The sequence below is a fragment of the Chelonoidis abingdonii genome, chromosome 6, assembly GCF_003597395.2.
Source record: "Chelonoidis abingdonii isolate Lonesome George chromosome 6, CheloAbing_2.0, whole genome shotgun sequence".
NCBI lineage: Eukaryota > Metazoa > Chordata > Testudines > Testudinidae > Chelonoidis > Chelonoidis abingdonii.
Window position 1 is genome coordinate 131,279,869 of NC_133774.1, and position 18,473 is coordinate 131,298,341.

Genomic DNA, 18,473 nt, shown 5'->3' on the forward strand with positions numbered 1-18,473 from the left:
GACTTGGTGAATAACTTCCCAGCCTGATTGTTCCCCCTGAAGTGCAGCAGGAGTGGAAGGGAATTGTGAGCTGCAGCGAGGACAATGACCTCACAGCATCAGACCGAAATTGAGCAATTTCTCCATCTTAGGTGCTGCTTTATCTCCGCTGCAGATATACTGAAACTGCAGGGAGAAATTGATTGGTTTCAGCACTGACAGTTTGATGCATCAACTGCTCCTAATCTGTCTCTATGTAAGCCTGCAAATCGCCACTCAGAGTTGCTCAGCGTGGCTATCCCTAAGGTTTTCCTGTATGAATGCCTATTACAGGCCATTTATGCCTCAAATGGCAGCTGTATGACATGGAGTGCCCACACCTACCTCCTGTAAACTAAGAACTCTAACCAAACTTCTGTTCCTAGAACCACTGTCTCAGACTGCTGAATTTCGCACAATTGAATGTTTTCATTATTCAAATATGCTGAGGAAGGGGAGGGGAAGTGGGGTACAAGTTGCAGCTGCTCCATGCTGCTGACAGTTATTTTGAGCAGGTGAATGGGATTTGGGGGTGTTCACCAGGCTGGACAGATGTAGGGAGCAGAAAGGAATTAGATTGGAATGTACCCTCCGTGGTGCGGGCTTGAAAAGAGTCAAGAGTCAGGGCTTTAGCATGAATCACAAGTCAACTGCCTGGCCAGGACAGACGCCATTCTGAAAAAGTGTATGGGGTGGGCATTCTGGGGGTGTACTGAATGGGTGGACTGCAGGAGAAAGGTGGGGGCTGAGGACTCAGAAAATCCTCTAGCTTGTATGGTGCATGGGGCACCCAGAACAGAAGTTAGCACAGCTGTACAGTATAATAAATTGTAAAGATAAATACTTAACATACTGACATTCTCTCTACACGATCTGCCTCCTCGGTCCTGGCCTGGGTTTTGTCTGGAGATTGGGCTTGCTTCCTACATAGCTGCCCTCAGAGAGAGCTCTTCACTGTCTTCCTTGTGTTCCTCCTCCCATGACTTTTGCTACTCATCCTTGGGGGTTTGGAAAGTAGAGAGGGGGCAACAGGGTCCATAATGCTTGGTGGCAGTGTAATTGTTCAAAATCCCATCCATCTCCTCAAAAAATGGAGAGTTTACACTTTCATTTCCACACCATTCCTTGGTTTTAACTTAACTCCTCCTGAGTTCTTTGTTCTTTATCCAGCACTGTCTCAGTTGTGATCCCTGGCAGACATTTCCTTAACAATGGCCACAAAAAAGATCTTTATTCTGCAGAGCTGTCCACAAGATCTTGCTGCACCCACACTTCTCAGGTGGCAACAGGATCCAGGATCTCAGCATGACTCCAAGCAGCTGCTTGATGTCTATTGTAGGACTTCTGGAGTAATCTCACACCAATGGAGATATAGCTAAATCCAGGAGCAAACGGGCAAATTCTGGCCTTGTATAAGTTTTTAAATGAGAGGGGGGCTATTTGGTCAACTTGAGGTCAGAGCAGCAGATATAATGCTGTAAGCAGAGTCAGGATGAGCTCTACCCTGACATCTGGGGGAAAGAATTTCAGAGAGTGTATTTGCATAGGCACGCCTACCCCATCCCAGGCTGCCGAGCTGTGGGACTGCTTTGTGACAGAAATGACTCAACCTCAGTTGGGTGGTACTTGCTAGACAAGGGACATGGGTTCCAAAACCCAGTAAATTGAGAGAGGCTGGGGACAGGTATCTGTGCCTGGTGGTGCAGTCTCCTTGTGAAGCCAGAAGCACCAGTTCCACCCCCTCCTCTCTCCACTGTGGAATGTTAGAGTTGATTTTTTTATTCCCTTAAGAATCTACATACAGGTTACTGAGCTGAACTAATGGTGCACTAGCACTGGGGGCTCCCCTACTATCAGCTGAGATCACTAAGAGTTGAAATCACTAAAGAGCTGGAATTACTGAGCTGAGAGCACTGAGTACTGTGCTAACTGGTGGGGGAGCCTGAAGCTATACTGTGGAACAGAACAGCTGGCAGAGTGGCATGGAACAGTTTGTGGGGAGGGCTGGAGCGGCCCACGGAGCGAGCGGAGCCGAGCAGTTTGCGGGGACAGCTGGAGCAGCTCATGGGACAGCTGGTGGAGTGGAGCGGAGTGGAGCAGTTTGTGAGGACGGCTGGAGGAGCAGAGTGGAGTGGCTGGTAAAGCGGAACAGTTTGTGGAGAAGGCGGAAGCAGAACCCCACGGAGAGGCAGGGCAGTTGGCCCCAGACCACGTAAGAAGCCCCCTTCGACCCAGGCTGGGGGGAGGGACGTCTGCAAATAGACTCTCGAACTTTGGGGCTGCACTGACCCAGGACAGAGACTTTTGCATTGTGGACTTTTGGGACTGTGGGTGATTTGGGGGTTGCTGGACTCAAGAGCCCAGGGAAAAGGACACGGCCCAATTTCCTGGGGTGGGTCTTTGCTCACGGTTTGGTCTATGAACTCTAGTTAAGGTGTTTTCCCAATTTGATGCTTGTTGTTTATCTCATGTAATTAAACCTTTTCTACTACACCAAGACTCTGTGCTTGCGAGAGGGGAAGTATTCCCTCTTCTTTGAGGCACCTAAGGATGTGTGTAAGATTTTCCCAGGTCACTGGGTGGGGGCTTGAGCCGGGTTTTGCACTGTGTTATTGAAACGAAACCCCTGGATACTGAACCCAGCCCTTGTTGCTGCCAACTCAGAGGGGCAGATGGGTTACAATGCAGATTCACAGACAGGTCATTAACACCTAGCAGCTGGAGGACTGCCAGAGCAATGCATGACAGCATTGTGTGCATATGAACAATACACAAAATTAATTCAATTTGCACTGAGCAAAAGTGTGGTGGGCTGACTGCTGGCTATTTCTCCTAGTCTCTTCTTTCCCAACCCCCTTCCCCTAGGCCAGGTAGCATCCAGGGAACTGGGTGCTGCTTGGTGTCTTTCAGTCTGGAGAGCAGCTGAGCTCACTTGATCAGACTCAGCTTTGCCCAGATTTCTCTGCCCTTGCTCCTTTTGTCCACCCTCCCTTGCCCCTTGCTGCTGCATGCCCAGCACAACTCTCTCCCTCGCTTGCCACTGTTCACTAACACATGCTGGGCAAGGGCAGGACCTGCTGATGTGCCTGGCCTCGGAAGGCACGTGCGTGCAGCTGACTGGGGGACTGGCCCTAGCCCCAGGCTGTGCCGGCCTTAGCCTAGATATTCACAGCCAGGGCCAGTGCCTTTGGCCATGCAGCCGCTCACTGCCCCGGCGTGAAGCAAATGTCAGCTGCTGCTGTGGGGCTGCAAGGACCAAGAGGCAGCACCAGTGACACCTCCCAGTCCCTATAAGACGCCTGGGCAAGATTGGGAGGAGGCAACGCGGATTGATCCCTGCGCCGCTCCATAGAGCAGGGGGCTGTGGAAGGGGCTGCTGGGAGCTGTAGTTTTCTGAGTGGCCCTTCCGGGCTCGGGCCTGTGTAGCGCTGAGGTTCGGTTTGTTTTGAAGGCGGAGGCTGCCGGTTGGTTAGGCACGAGCCAATCGCCGCGCTGGCTGGGCCGCCCCGCCCCGCCCCTGCACCTGAGCTGGACGGGCTGGAAGCGCTGCTGCCCGCGGGCCGCCCTAGCGCCGAGGATGCGGCTGCGCTCGGGGGTCTTCGCCGCCGGCTGCTTCCTGGTGCAGGCGCTCGGGGTGGGGCTGTTCCTCCGGGGCTTCTTCCCGGTGCCCGTGAGACCCCTGCCCCGGAGAGAGGCCCGCGGGGGCCCGCCCGCTGAGCCGCCCCCGCCCGGCCCAGGTAACCAGCCCCCATCCCCTATCCCCTGCCCGGCCCGGCCCGGGTAACCAGCCCCCATCCCCCGCCCGGTCCGGGTCACCTGCCCCCATCCCCTGCCTGGCCCGGGTAACCAGCCCCCATCCCCTGCCTGGCCCGGGTAACCAGCCCCTAGCCCCTATCCCCTGCCTGCCTCGGCCCGGGTAACCAGCCCCCGCCTCGGCCCGGGTAACCAGCCCCCAGCCCCTGCCTGGCCCAGGTAACCAGCTTCGGCCCGGCCCGGGTAACCAGCCCCCAGCCCCGCCCCTGCCCGGTCTGGGTAACCAGCCCCTACTGTCCTCTATTTCCCCACCAGGCCCGAGTAACCAGCCCCTGCCCCCGCCAGTCCCAGGTAACCAGCTCCAACCCAGCCCCCGCCGCCCTCTTCTTCCCTGGCCCAGGTAACCAGCCCCGACCCGGCGCGGGTAACTAGCCTCCTTCCCTGGCCTGGCCAACCAGCCCCCACCGTCCTCTCTTTCCCCTGCCTGGCCCAGGTAACCAGCCCCCGCTGCCCTCTCCTTCCCCGGCCCGAGTAACCATCCCCCACCGTCCTCTATTTCCCCACCAGGCCTGGGTAACCAGCCCCTGCCGGCCTCTTTTTGCCCAGCCCGGGTAACTGCCTCCCCCCCACCCCCCGCAGATAACCTGCCCCCATCATCCTCTTCTTCCCTGCCTGGGTAATCCGCCTGGCCCAGGTAACCAACTCCCACCCTGCCCTGGCCTGGGTAACCAGCCCCCACTGTCCTCTCCTTCCCCTGCCCTGGCCCGGGTAACCAGCCCCCACCATCCTCTATTTCCCCATCAGTCCTGGGTAACTAGCCCCCGCCGGCCTCTTCTTGTCCGGCCCGGGTAACCGCCTCCTTCCCCCGCCAGCCCAGATAACCTGCCCTCATTGATCTCTCCTTCCCCACCTGGGTAATCCGCCTGGCCCGGGTAACCAGCCCCCATCCCCCGCCCTGGCCCGTGTAACCATCCCCCACCGCCCTTGCCTTTCCCGACCCGGCCTGGGTAACCATCCCCCACCATCCTCTGTTTCCCCACCAGGCCCGGGTAACTAGCCCCTGCCGGTTTCTTCTTGCCCGGCCCGGGTAACGGCCTCCTTCCCCTGCCTAGCCCAGGTAACCAGCCCCCACCGTCCTCTCCCTCCCCTGCATGGGTCAGGTATCCGGCCTGCCCCTTCCCCCGGCTTGCTTAAGTAACCAGGACTTCCTGCCCCTCTCCCATCTCCCTGTTGGCCTGGGCAACCCTCGGTCCCTCCTTCTGCTGCCCGGCCCAGGTAATCACCCCACCTAGGTATAATCATCGCCCCTGCCACCGTCTTCCCCATTCACTCCTTCCCCTGTCCTGTCTAGGTAAGCAGCCTATCCGCCTTTCTCCTTTCCCTGGTCTGGTCCGGTCCAGGTGACCGGTTCCCCTCAACCCTTCTTTTTCCTCCTGGCCTTGCCTAGGTAGTCAGCTCCTCTTCCACTTCCCCTACCCCTGCTTGGCCCAGGTATCCAGCCCCTCTCCTGCTTCCATTCCCCTGCTCGGTGCAGGTAGCCTACATAGGTAATCGTGTCACCATCCCTTGCCTTGCTGCACCCTTGCTCACTTTTCCTTCTTAACAAACCTTGTCAGATCTAATTATTGAAAATCTTTGGGCCATCATTGGCACGTGCACGTGGAGAGTCTGCCCTCGCTCCTTGCATGATTTTTGTACATCGATCACACTTACCGTTGTTCACTTGAGATATTAATTCCTTTCCATCACAGGCTACTTGTGTTTGCCATAGTCCCCGTACCTTTTATTATAACAGCCCCATTCATATTGTTCTAATTAACAGCTTGAGAGCAAGTCCATTATTAATCCCTTTTACAGGTGGTTAGAATTTGGCTTTAAAAGTTTGCTTTGGGCTCGAAGCTGGAAAACAAGATCCAAGAGCCCAAGAGTTTGGGGGTTTTTTGGTTTTATGATTCATGAGAGAGAGTAAACCCAGCAGGAGCGAAAGAGCGAAAATGAAGTTTAAATTGACTGGTCCTTTGTCTCCCTGTCAGCTGGACAAGAAGCAGCAGTGGTAGCCTGGGCCAAAGCTGAGCATGGAGCAAGCTGGGTTCTAATGTCTGCTCTGGGCCAGCCATCAGTGAGACACCCCCTCCCCACACACACCTTAGCCCACCAACTCCCCTCTTCCCCAGGGCATAGGACTGGCCCACCTCCTGCCTGTGCCTCTCTGGAATGGGACTGGACCACTAGCTCCTCACAAGGAGGTGGAAGTGGGGCTGTTGCCACAGCTTTTTGCTTCTGTGAATCTTGACTGCTTTTGTTACATTGCCCCATCTGTGAAGTGTAAGACCATATGATTAGTACTTGTTTCAGTTGAATCCATATCTATTTTGTTCTTTACATAACAATATATAAAAGCACAGGCACAATAGGATTCCAGATAACCATATTTTCTAAATATACCCAACATACAACTATATAAAAACTACAAACTGGCTTCTAAAATATAAAATGCAGTGGCAGTCACTAGAGGGCTCACAAGCCGTTTTACCCAATTTCAACTTACTACATCGAGTACTTCCCCTCAGTGATGGGCACCACTGCAGGTCAGTGCATTATTGGGACCTAAGTCAGACTAAAGACCGCGTGGACTGAATCTTTTGATTTCATGAAGCCAAGGTGGATATGACAGGTTTGAGAGTAGCAGTTGTATCTGTATCTGCAAAAAGAGCAGGAGTACTTGTGGCACCTTAGACACTAACAGATTTATTTGAGCTTGTGCTTATGCTCATGCTCAAATAAATTTGTTAGTCTCTAAGGTGCCACAGGTACTCCTGTTCTTAAGGTGGATATGGATAGCCGTATATTCCAGCTGCAGGCGCACTAAAAACAGTACAGTCCTGTCTTGTTTACAATGAAAACCAGAACATGCATAGTCAAATACTGGTAATAGAGTGGAATTTCAAATCTTGAAAAGGTGGGCTGACTTTCTAACTTTAAATTGCTGTCACTGGCAATTACAGCTATTGCAGAAGTCTTATGTCAAGTGCTGATCATTTTTGTTGTGGACCCTTAACTTGCATTGATGCTCTGCACAATTTATTTTTACGTTTATTTTAGGAGTGACTTCTAATTGGACCATGATTCCATCACCTCTTTTCAAAAAAGCTGTCATTGTGTTGATAGATGCTTTGAGAGATGATTTTGTGTTTGGATCAAAGGGTAAACAGTTCATGCCCTACACTACACAACTGGTTGAAAAAGGAACATGCCACAGTTTCATTGCTGAAGCGAAGCCACCCACTGTCACCATGCCTCGAATTAAGGTAAGCAGTCCCATTTTGGTTATCTTAATGTGTTGTAATTTCTTAGTCGTTGCTCCCAGGTATCATTGTGTCCTACCCAGCCAGGGGTGCAAGTTAGCATGACACCTTGTTCTCCTTGCCCTAGTCTTACAGGAGTTGAGAATGGAAAGGAAGTTATCTTCCCATTGCTTACAGCGATACTTGAACAACTGTAATTGCAGCCTTTATTGGCTGAAGAGGAAGATTGGTGCTCCAGAGGATTCTTCTTTCTATTTTCAAGATTTTGCAGTATCCCTACATTCTCAATCTCACTCCTTTTAATAAGCTTAAGAGCACTCTTGCTGCAGTATCGCTATCTGAACTATTTTTTGGCGTAAAGGTGACAGAGAAAAATGGCCACAAGTAGGTTCTAATTTAGCTCCCACAAGTTTCCTTGCACGTTGGAGAGGGGAAGCCACAAAGAAAGGCAGAGGGCAGTTATGAAGCTGAAGAGACTTGATGGGAGGGGAAATGACATGGTTACCACTTCTTAAACTAGTGAATCTTTACGTATTAGCTCCATAATTGACAATGTAAGAGCTGCTAAGGTGGTATTACAAGTAGCTTTATTTAGGCAATTTTTACTGTTGTTATGGAGAGGCAGTAGCCTCTCTAGTTGTTTGCCAATAGCTTCCATTTTAAAAGCCTATTCTAGTCCCTCCTTGTTACTTTGGGTGGGAAAAGTGATTTGACCTAAAATCCAGATTTATTCTAGAATGTTTTTGCAGAGTTTTTAAAGAAAATTGATCCAACTGGGTGTCAGGTCACTACAATTAAATTGTGGATGTTTGTCTAATACTTAACTCTCAATGCGTCTCAGCCATAGATCTCCATTTTTTATGGAGTAAGGTGCCACTCTTCTCATTTTAGAGGGAAACTGAGGCACAGAGGTGAAATTACTTATTGTAGGTCAGCTCACAGGCTAATGGCCAAACAAGGAATAGAACGCAGGTTGCCACAGTCTTGGTCTAGTGGTTTTCATTGCCTCTTGTTTCCTTAGTATAAAACTTGCTTTTCATTTCCACTTCAACTCTTCATATGTCCAACAGTTGCATTTAAAGAAAATAGCTCCTAAAGTAAAGTTGAAATTTATTGTTGAGTGTTTGGGGTCAGTCGTGCTCCCACTGATTTTTGATGCGAGATCTTCTGTCATTGATAGGGCACTGCTTGAGTATATTGCTCTCATACTCTTTCTAAGGTACTAAGAAATGGGTTTCTCTCTAACTGATCATTAGTATAGCTTTTTCTGTAGCTCTAGGAAGGGCCTATAGCTTTGGAGCTGTACAACCAGAATTCTAGGCCCAAGGATGCAGGTTGATCGATTATTATGAAGAGTGTAGACACCTTGACATCTGTTCATTCAGATGCTGATCTAGGTATGGTTACTTTCTTGTGATGGCATGGTTGTCTTTGGAAACTGAGATATAGTTTGTTGTTTTTGGCATGCTGTTAGCAGCAGGGTCTGTGGTACCTTACCTTTTCTTGAAATCATTACTCATAGATATTAAAGCTGGGGAGAAGCAGGTTAGATCTCTTGCTTGCTCCCCAGGTATCTACTTCTGGAGATGGGAACAGTAGCCTATCACCGCTGTCTGGGTCCTGGTGGAAAGAATAACTGAAGTCATTTTAACACACTGAATAGTTGACTTCCAGTATACTCAATAAATGAATGCGCAGCACCTTTCTATTGACTGAGGCTGTGGAGGGAGTTAGTATGAGCATTGATAAATGACCAGTACACATTGCAAAGAGGAGACAATCATAGGTAGTGCTAGGATCATCTGCGCTGTGTCCTGGTCTAAAGCCAGATTCTTCAGCATTCAGGATGCCTGAAGATGTCTTGTTTTTTCTGGAGCTTCAGTGTTTCTAGCTAGGAAAGGGAGGCTGAATGTGAGCAATAGTTGGAGAGGTTTGCTCCTCTGAAAGAGATATTCATTATTTTTCCCAGCACAGGACACAATTTTTCCTTGCTGGCTTTCACCAGAAAGGGTGTGATGGGAGACACTAGCTCTTTTCAGCACGAGTGATGACTTGAATATTTTTTAGATTCGGGGGTTTCATTTTATGTGACAGGCCCAAACTCCATGAGAAGTAGCAGAGAGATTAATACTAAATGGTCTATTTTAGGAAGGTCAGCCTTGGTGAGTTTCTTTCAAATTTACTAGATCTTTTCTGTAGAACAGGTTTGAGAGCTCTCCACAGTTGTCAGCACTTGGGTCCAGCAGTTGGTTAGTTCACTAGACAAAATTGTTTTGCCATCCATGATTTTATGGTATTGATAGACTAGAAATAATGTGGCAGCATAGTCTTGGAAAAAGTCTGTGTTCATTACGGGTGCATTCTGATTGGATTGTACTTGTTTACTTGTGTACTTCAACTGATTTAATCTGGTGCTGAGCCACACCATGGTGATCATTGGATCTGATTTGGGGTTAAGACACTGACAGATTTTGAGGCATGGTGATTGTATTGCTCTACCAGCTTGTTGCCAGCTTGTCTTATAGTGGGGTGATATAGTTTCCTATGATGATCTAAAAATATCTAAGATAGTTTATTCCATCATATGGTGGGGATAGAGAAACCTCTGATCTTTACCTGGCTGAGAGGGTTTGTTGGACCAGGAGAGCAGAGTGCTGGGTCCCCAATGTTCACTCTGACTTTGAAGATCAGATCCAGTGTGACTCATCAGGTAGTCTGAGTGAAGACCCTGATAATCTTGGAGACAGAAGATTGTGTGCTAGGGAGTTAGAATCAAAGAATGTCAGGGACCTTAGGAGGTCATCTAGTCCAACCCCCTGCTCAAAGCAGGACTAATCCCCAGACAGATTTTTGCCTCACATCCTTAAATGGCCCCCTCAAGGATTGAATTTACAGTCCTGGGTTTAGCAGGCCAATGCTCAAACCACTGAGCTATCCCTCCCCACAAAACCGCAGTTGTGGTTTCTGTTTGAATGTAAGTTACAGTGAGCCTTTGAAACCACAGCCCTATTGTAGACATGAAGTCTATTACAACTACATATTAGTTCTACAATGTCTCTGTGATGTCCTGCTTGGTGTGCTCAGAACCATAAGTCACTGCATTACCCCCAATCAGCCTCAGTAGGAGAAAGCTTTTGCTGCTGCTTTGACATGCCACTTCATCTACCTTGTCAGTCCAAATCTTTCCTTGCAGATAACAATCAACAAACTCCAGTTCACAAGTTCCCCAGAAATATCTCTCTGCAGCGTCCAGTCCCTCTCACTGGCCACTGTTAGAAGTTAAGTTCACTGCCTCCAAAGAGAGAGAGCACACAGCAGCTTACTAGTTTAGTTGAAGACTCAAAATTCAAAATGACACTGAGATTTTTTTTATAATAAAACCAGAATAAGTTTATTAACAAAGAACAGAGATTTAAGTGATAAGTAAGAATAAAAGAAACAAGTATGGTTATAAGTAAAACAAAATAAAACAAGTTTTCTGGTGACTAAAACATAACTTTAGCAAGTTACTGTCATTGTTTAAACCGATTTCTGACCTGTATGACTTGGGCTGCTTCAGACTCCCAGGATTTGATATGGATAGAGACCTTTTTAATATTTTTAATGAAATAAATACTCCTGGGAATTGTGTGATTATGGAAGATGTTAATTTCTCAGCTATAGATTGAAGAACAAGTGCTCCTTATAATAGTAGGGCCCAGATTTTCCTGGGTGTATAGCTGTCAGATTCTTCACCAAATAGTCACCAAAACAAGAAGAGGTAATTTTGTTTTGGTAAGTAGCAAGGACCTCACAGAAGAAGTGGTTGTAGAGGACAACCTTGATTGGAGTGATCATGAATTAGTTTAGTTTCAGCTAAATGGAAGGATAAACAAAATAGGTCAGTAACTGGGGTCCTGTGTTTCAAAAGGGCAATTTAAAAAAATTAAGGGAATTACTTAGGGAAGTGGACTGAACTGAAGAACTCGAAGATCTGAATGTGGAGCAGGCTTTGAATTACTTTAAGTCAAAGCTACAGAAACTATCTGGAGCTTACACCCCAAGCTAGGGGGAAAAAATTGTAGGGAAGGGTTGCAGATCAAAGTGGATGAACAAGCATGTCAGACAAGTTGCTAAGAAAAAGAAAAAGCTTACAAGGATTTGAAGGGATAGTTCAGCATGGAATGGTCCCTCTTGGACGTCAGAAAGTCCTCTTGTATGATCTTGAGAAATGGGATGAAATTTAATAGTGCAAAGTCATGCATTTAGGGACCAATAAGAATTTTTGCTATAAGCTGGAAGCAACAGAGGAGAAAGACCTGGGTATATCGGTTGATAGCAGGATAACTCTGAGCTGTCAATGTGATGCGGCTGTGAAAAAGGCTCATGTAATCCTCAAATGCATCAGGTGAGATATTTCCAGGAGACATAAAAAAATGTTATTACCAATATACAAGGCGCTGGTGAGACCTCATGTGGAATTATGGGTGCAGTTCTGGTCTCCCATGTTTAAGAAGGACGAATTCAAACTGGAACAGGTGCAGAGAGGGGCTACTAGGATGATCAGTGGAATGGAGAACCTACATTATTGCAGGAGACTTAAGGAGCTTGGCTTGTTTAGCCTAACAAAATGAAGGCTGATGGGGAGATATGGTTGGTGTCAATTAAATAAAGAGAGATAAATACCAGGGAAGGAGAGCAATTATTTCAGTTAAGGGCCAGTGTTGGCACTGGTACAAATAGCTATTAACTGGCCATCAACAAGTTTAGGCTTTAAATTAGATGAAGGTTTCTAGCTAGCAGAGGAGTGAAGTTCTGGAACAGTCTTCCAAGGGTGGTAGTGGCAAAAAAATCTAACTTGTTTCAAGACTGAGCTTGATAAGTTTATGGAAGGGATGAGTATGATCAAGTGCCTACAATGACCAATGGCCCATCCGTGATGACTATTAGAAAATATCTCCAATCCTTGGAGATAGGACACTGGATGGCGAGGGCTCTGACTTGCATCTGAAAATTCTTTCCCAGGTATCTGGCCCAGATGCTCAGTATCGTCAGATTCTCCCCCAGGTCAGATTGGCAGAAACTCTGGATTTTTTTGCCTTCCTTTGCAACTTGGGACATGGGTCACTTGCTGATTTGAACTAGAATAAATGGTGGATTCTCTGTAACTTGAAGTCTTTAAACAAGATTTTAGGACTTCAGTAACTCAGCAGAAGGTTAAGGGTCTATTACAGGAGTGGGTGGGTGAGGTTCTGGGGCCTGTGATGTGTAAGATGTCAGACTAAATGATCATGATGGACCCTTCTCACTTTAAAGTCTTGGTAAGTTTCTTGCTATTCTTTCCTTCCAGGCCAAGAGGATCCAGCTTGCATAGGCTCACAGGGTACTGAACCCTGAGTCCCTTCAATGATGGATAACTAAAACCTCTCTGTTCCCACTTATATTAGTTAATTGTCTCTGTTTAAAGAGCCATGAAGATTTCCTGGGGTGCAGATTCCGTCCCATGGTGTGATTGTTAAGCGGTCTTCTCCCCTGCTTGTTTAGCTTGATGGCTTTGTTTACCTTTATATATAAATGTGAATACATTGTCCTCTGCCTGTGATTACACTGATTAGATAAATGCACATTCCTTGGTCTAGGGCAGGCTGGGCTTATGTGCTTCCTGCCAAACACATATTAGGAACCTATTTCCAGCACAAGTCTCAAACTCTATACCCTTTGTACCTACACCACATAGTGACTTTTGGAACCAGTATGTTACCAGGTTGCGTATAATCCTTCACGTGACACCTTTTAAATACAGATTACGACAACCGTGTGTTAAGGCAATCTATGTCAGGCCTGATGTAGTTATAGTATGATGTGCCATCTGCCAGTTGGTATTGAGGGGTGCCCACGTTCACTGTCATAATCACTGCTACTAAACTCCCAGTACATTAGTCTCAAACAGCAATTGTGAGTACTTTCATGAAAAATGTAATCAATTGTTTAAATATATTGTCCAAACAGTATCTGTTAAAAGATGCTGAAATCAAGATGTTGAAATCTTTGTCAGAGTTCAAGCATTTCTTTGTATTAGATAAAAATGTGTTTGTGAGTCGTGTAAGCTTTATGTACTTAACTATTCTTTTTTTTGCTTTTAGTGCTTAGATTATGTAAATAATCTGGTAAGAAACTACTCTATAGTCACTTAGCAACCATAACTGGCTTTTGAAACCAAGATTATTATTATTTTTTTAAATAATATGACTTTAAAATGTCTCTCCAATACTTTGCTTGCATGATTGGAGTGTATGCTGTATAGAAGCTTTGTTTCAAAGAACAAAAGTTAAAATTAAACAGAATAAATATTACATGAGGAGGGAACTAACTTCTCAGGTTTCTTTCCCAGCTGGGTTGTTGAAATTCTTGTCCTTAAAATTCCATGGCAATTGTGGAATTAGGGTCTTTATTATTCTCTAGAATCAAATGTCTGTTTAAAAAATGAAAAAGCTACATCCCTTCTAGCTGCATAGCTCGGTAGTTAGTTCTTGTGCTGTCTATGCAGCATGGACGCCACAGAATGCATTACAGGCCTCCATTATGTTCTGTCCTGAACCAAACCTGATGTATTACAAGGTAGAATGCCTGCTAGGGACAGGTGTCTGATGCTGTCCAACCATCATATTTTAGGTCTTCTGGGGATGTCTGTGTGTCTTTTCCATCCTGCTTTCATTGGATTCAAGTCAAAGATGATTCTCACAGGGAAGATTGGTAGGCATTCAGAGAAAATGACCATACTGCCTTAGAGAGCATTGAGCGACCGTTTGAGAGAGCGGGACCTAATTAGTTAGAAGATGGCTCTCTTCATTTGGCCTGAATTTGAACCATTTTATGTTTTCAGTTCTCAGAGATGCTTCATTTGAGTGACATCCAAATGTCTCTTCAATCTAAACAGTGAGGGGCCATGTTTCAGTTCCATAGGTCAGGATTCAGGCCACCAAAGCTTTGTATATCTTCATCCCCATCTTGTCTCTGCTGATCAAGATGTTTGGTTTGCAAGACGTTCTTGATGAAGCACCCCATTACTGACAACACCTTTGCAGTATAAGCTTCAAGTTCTTTTGCTGCCCATGTTATCCAAAACAGAGCCCAGATAGGTGAAATTGATGACAATCTCTATTGGGTCATCGTCCACTAAATGCTGGAGCCCATAGCCTGTTCAAAGTTGCCAACTAGAATAATTTTGGTTTTGCCCCAAGTAATTTTCAGGCTGATTTTTGCAAGTGAACTTTCCAGGGGTTTAAGTACTGGAATCAGCTTGTCCATTAGTTCAACGACTAGTGCTGTGCTGTTGGCAAAATCAAAGTGTCAGTGAGGTTCTTTGTATTTTAGGCTGTTATGAACTGCCCTTCCCCAGAGCAATTCATTCAAGTTTGAGAGAGACCAGGTGGCTTTAACAATTTGTTGAAAATGAGAGTAAGACCTAAATACGTGATCACAGGCTACAATTATAGTGAGTAAATAAAATCTCACTTCCTGCTGGGTGGCCTAATCTGTTTCTCTGTCTAGAGTCTGTCACCAGTTCACCACATCCCACAAAAAAGCTTTTAACCCACTTTAAGTACTACAGGCAACACATGTGCCCTAAGACAGGCATGCCCTAATCATGGCTTCCCCTACTGCTGGAAAACCTGAAACACATACTAAAAAGATAACATTAAAAACAAGAAAGGGTAAAGGTCCTCACTGCAGGAAAAAGGAGTGTCTTATGGTGTGGCCTGTTTCGGGGCTCTCCAGTTTCCTAACAATGCGTATGCCTGAATGACACTTACTTAGTGTGTGGTTATGCTCATAGTCTATGATGGCATTGAAGAGTTCTGGGGCAGCGACACATCCTTGTTGAGCTTCTGACCTAATTTGCAGGAAGGCGATTCTTTTCCCATTTACAAGAACACAGCCTGAGAAGTTGTCGTTTAAGAGATGGAATGTTCTACAATACTTTTTGGAGAGTCCTGCAAGTTTCAAGGTCAGCCAGAGTGATTCCCTGTCAGAGTCAAACTCTGAATTGATATTCACAAATACAATGTGAATGGAGTGCTTGAATTCTCTTGTTTCTCAACAAGCTGCAGTGCTGTGAAATCTGTTCCGTCATGGAACAGCCAAGAGTAAAGCCAGCTTGTTGTGGTCTTCTCTTGCTCCTTAATATATCAGCAGCTTGGGTCAACAAGCCCAAAGTAAAAACTTTCCCAGCGACTGGTAGAAGAGTTAATGCCACAATAGTTAAAACAATCTTTCCACAGCAGTAAAATAATGCCTTTTTGCCTGTTGGACAGGACTGACGCTGGTCCCCAAATAACATTGGATGGCACCTGGAGCCACAAAAGAACAGCTGGCCTAGGGCTTTTTAACAGTTCTGCAGGAATTCCACAGATCCCTGCTGCCCTATTTCCATTAATCTTTGTTATGGATTGTGATACTGTAGGATTGAAATATGACCATGTGTATCATTGCTAATTGCCACGGTTAGACAATTGCAACAAAACTTTTGTACAAAGTATATCATGTAAGGGAGAGGTGGGCAAACTTTTTGGCCCGAGGGCTAGATTTGGGAATAGAAATTGTATGGCAGGCCATGAATACTCACAAAATTGGGAGTGGGGTGCGGGAGGGGGTGAGAGCTCTGGTTGGGGGTGCGAGCTGTGGAGTGGGACTGGGGATGAGGGATTTGGGCATGCACGAGGGTGCTCTGGGCTGAGATTGAGGGGTTTGGAGGGTGGGAGGAGGATTAGGGCTGGGGTAGGGGGTTGGGGCGAGGGGAGAGGCTCGGGGGTGCAGGCTCTGAGCAATACTTACCATAAAAGCTTTGCAGTCTGCGTGGGGCTTTGCTGCTGTGATGCATAGCCAGAAACGGTTAAGCAGCTTGCAGGCTAATTGACCCGGAGTCAACCACTAGAGATGTTAGAAAAGTGTGTGAATGGTAATTAGGGCCGCTCCATGCTAGAATTTTGAAATGCAGCCCTGTATTGTTAGAGAATTGGAGGTGATACTAATTGTCTGAGTATATGTGACGGGTTGGGTCACAGAAACCCCCTTGGGGACTGTCACCTGATGTGCTGAGACTACCTCTGAGCCTGCTTTCCCTGCCAGCTTGGGACTTCAGTGCCCTGCCTGGTTTGAGTCAGACACGCTAGCCAGGCTACAAACCCAGACCCAGGTCTGAACCACATCCCCCAACATCTGCAGGCTTAACTGAAAACAGCTTAAGAAGTGTTCCTGTCTCTGACACTCAGATGCCCAACTTCCAGTGATGTCTGAACCTCAGATAAATCCATTTTACCCTCTATAAAAAGCTTATACAGGGTAAACTCATAAATTGTTCACCTTTTATAACACTGATAGAGAGACATGCACAGCTGTTTTGCCCCTCCCCCCAGGTATTAATGCATACTCTGGGCTAATTAATAAGTAAAAAGTGATTTTATTAAATACAAAAAGTAGAATTTAAGTGGTTCCAAGTAATGACAGACAGATCAAAGTGAATTACCAAGCAAAATAAAATCAAACGTGCAGGTCTAAACCTAATAAGTAAGAAAGTGATTACAGACAAAATCTCATCCTCAGATGTTCCAGTAAGCTTCTTTTACAGTTTAGCCTCCTAGTCTGGGCCCAGCAGTCACTCTCACCCCTCTGGTTACTGTCCTTTGTTCCAGTTTCTTTCAGGTAGCCTCCCCACCCCTAAAGGATATCTCTTGAGCCAGCTGAAGACAATATGGAGGGGTCTCCCAGGGGATTAAATAAACTTTCTCTTGTGGGTGGAGACCCCCTCTTCTCTTCTATGCAAAATCCAGCTCAAGATGGACTTTTGGAGTCACATGGGCGAGTCACATGTCCATGCATGACTCAGTTTTTACGGGCAGCAGCCATTGCCCACATGCTATCTTGAATGTCTCCAGGAAAACTTCTTATGTGAATTGGAACCTTCCAAGATTCATTGTTCATTAAGTATTTCTTGACTGGGCCCTTAACTTGCAAATTCCTTTCCAAAGAAGCTGACCAAATGCCTTACTTAAGGCTACTTAAAATCAAACAATTACACAGCCAGTATTCATGACTTCGAATACAACAATGATACATGCATACGAATAGGATGAATATATTCAGTAGATCATAACCGTTGCAGAGATATGTTACATGGCATATGTAGCGTAAAACATATTCCAGTTGTCATATTTGCATTCATAAGCATATTTCCATAAAGCATTATGGGGTGCAACATCACAGTGTACTTATATCTTGTTAAACGTTAGCCATGTAAACAGATAGTTTCTGTCTCTCACTATAGCTATTGATTCAGAGATCAAAAGGGAATATTATTTAAATGAACTGTAAATCTAGGATATCGCTCTCTTTGAAATGTATAGCAAATCACCTGAGACTGATGGAAAATGGGCAATTGCTTTATGTTAATCTGTATAGATAATTATTGGTGATGCTTAGGAAATGGGTCCTCTTCAAAGTCCCCATGAGTGCCTATTGTTCGCCTATGGACTCCAAGCTGTGCCTTGGGCTGCAATCCTTTTCATCTCAGACCTGTGATGCTTCATACAGGGGAAGCTTAAACCCAAGATTGAGATCTCCAGTCCTAATCTGGAATCACCCTGAATATGAACATTGGACTATAAACTATGGACTATTTCTGAAATAACTCTTTGCAACTACAAAGCTCACCATCTCCATACTCGTGTGTATGTATATAGATCTTTTAACCAGTACTCTTTTCTTTTTTAATACATTTAGTTTAGTTAATAAGAACTGGGTGTCAGCATGTATTTGGGTAAGATCTGAAATATCCATTAACTTGCGAAGTAATGTGTCTGATGCTTTGGGATTGGTAGAACTTTTTTATATGATTTGACTTGGGTGTCTGGGTGGCGGCCTAAGGCTGGGATACTTTAAGGAGACTGTGTTGTTGTCTTCTGGGTAAGCAGTGCTGTATTATAGAAGCTGTTTTGTGCTGGCTTGGTAAATTTAAGTATTGGAGTATCCACCAGTTTTGGGGATTGTCAGCTCCATTCTTTGTAGTTCATCCTAATTGAGTGACCTTGGTTGTCTCCCCTGGGATTCTGGTCAAAGTTCCGAACACAGTTTGGATTACAATATGACCATATCTCTTATCAAAGAAGCAATGTGATGTTGTTCAATGATGGTTAAGTTAACAGAAATCCAGGACTGTTTGGCTCTTTTTTTGGGAGCAGTGATGATCATAGCAGCATTAGTTATCTGGATCTGAAACCCATACAGGTGAATTTAGCATTGATATATTCTAGCTGGGTCTCAAGCTTGTTCAGTTTCAACTGCGTAGTGATTATTCATTTTTAGGGTAGATAATTTGAATTTTGGTATCCAAGGTGCTTTGCATACACTTTTTACTCTAAA

The 18,473-nt window shown here is 45.9% G+C and overlaps 1 protein-coding gene across 9 annotated transcripts in view; it reads left to right on the top strand.

Moving 5' to 3' along the window:
• The first annotated feature begins 3,405 nt into the window (after positions 1 to 3,405).
• The window catches only part of PIGG (phosphatidylinositol glycan anchor biosynthesis class G (EMM blood group)), a 136,461-nt gene continuing 121,393 nt past the window's right edge, over positions 3,406 to 18,473 (top strand). For 5 of the 9 annotated variants that reach the window (XR_012656174.1, XM_075067411.1, XM_075067412.1 and 2 more), the window contains exons 1-2: positions 3,550 to 3,755; positions 6,874 to 7,079. Coding sequence is in view for 7 of the 9 variants with exons in the window: in XM_075067411.1 (XP_074923512.1) it covers positions 3,596 to 3,755; positions 6,874 to 7,079 (366 nt within the window). In the remaining 2 variants the exon portion in view is untranslated. Of the gene's footprint in view, positions 3,483 to 3,530; positions 3,756 to 6,188; positions 6,360 to 6,873; positions 7,080 to 18,473 lie in introns of those variants that run through there. The other 4 variants (XM_075067410.1, XR_012656175.1, XM_075067408.1 and 1 more) reach the window with 4 other exon arrangements.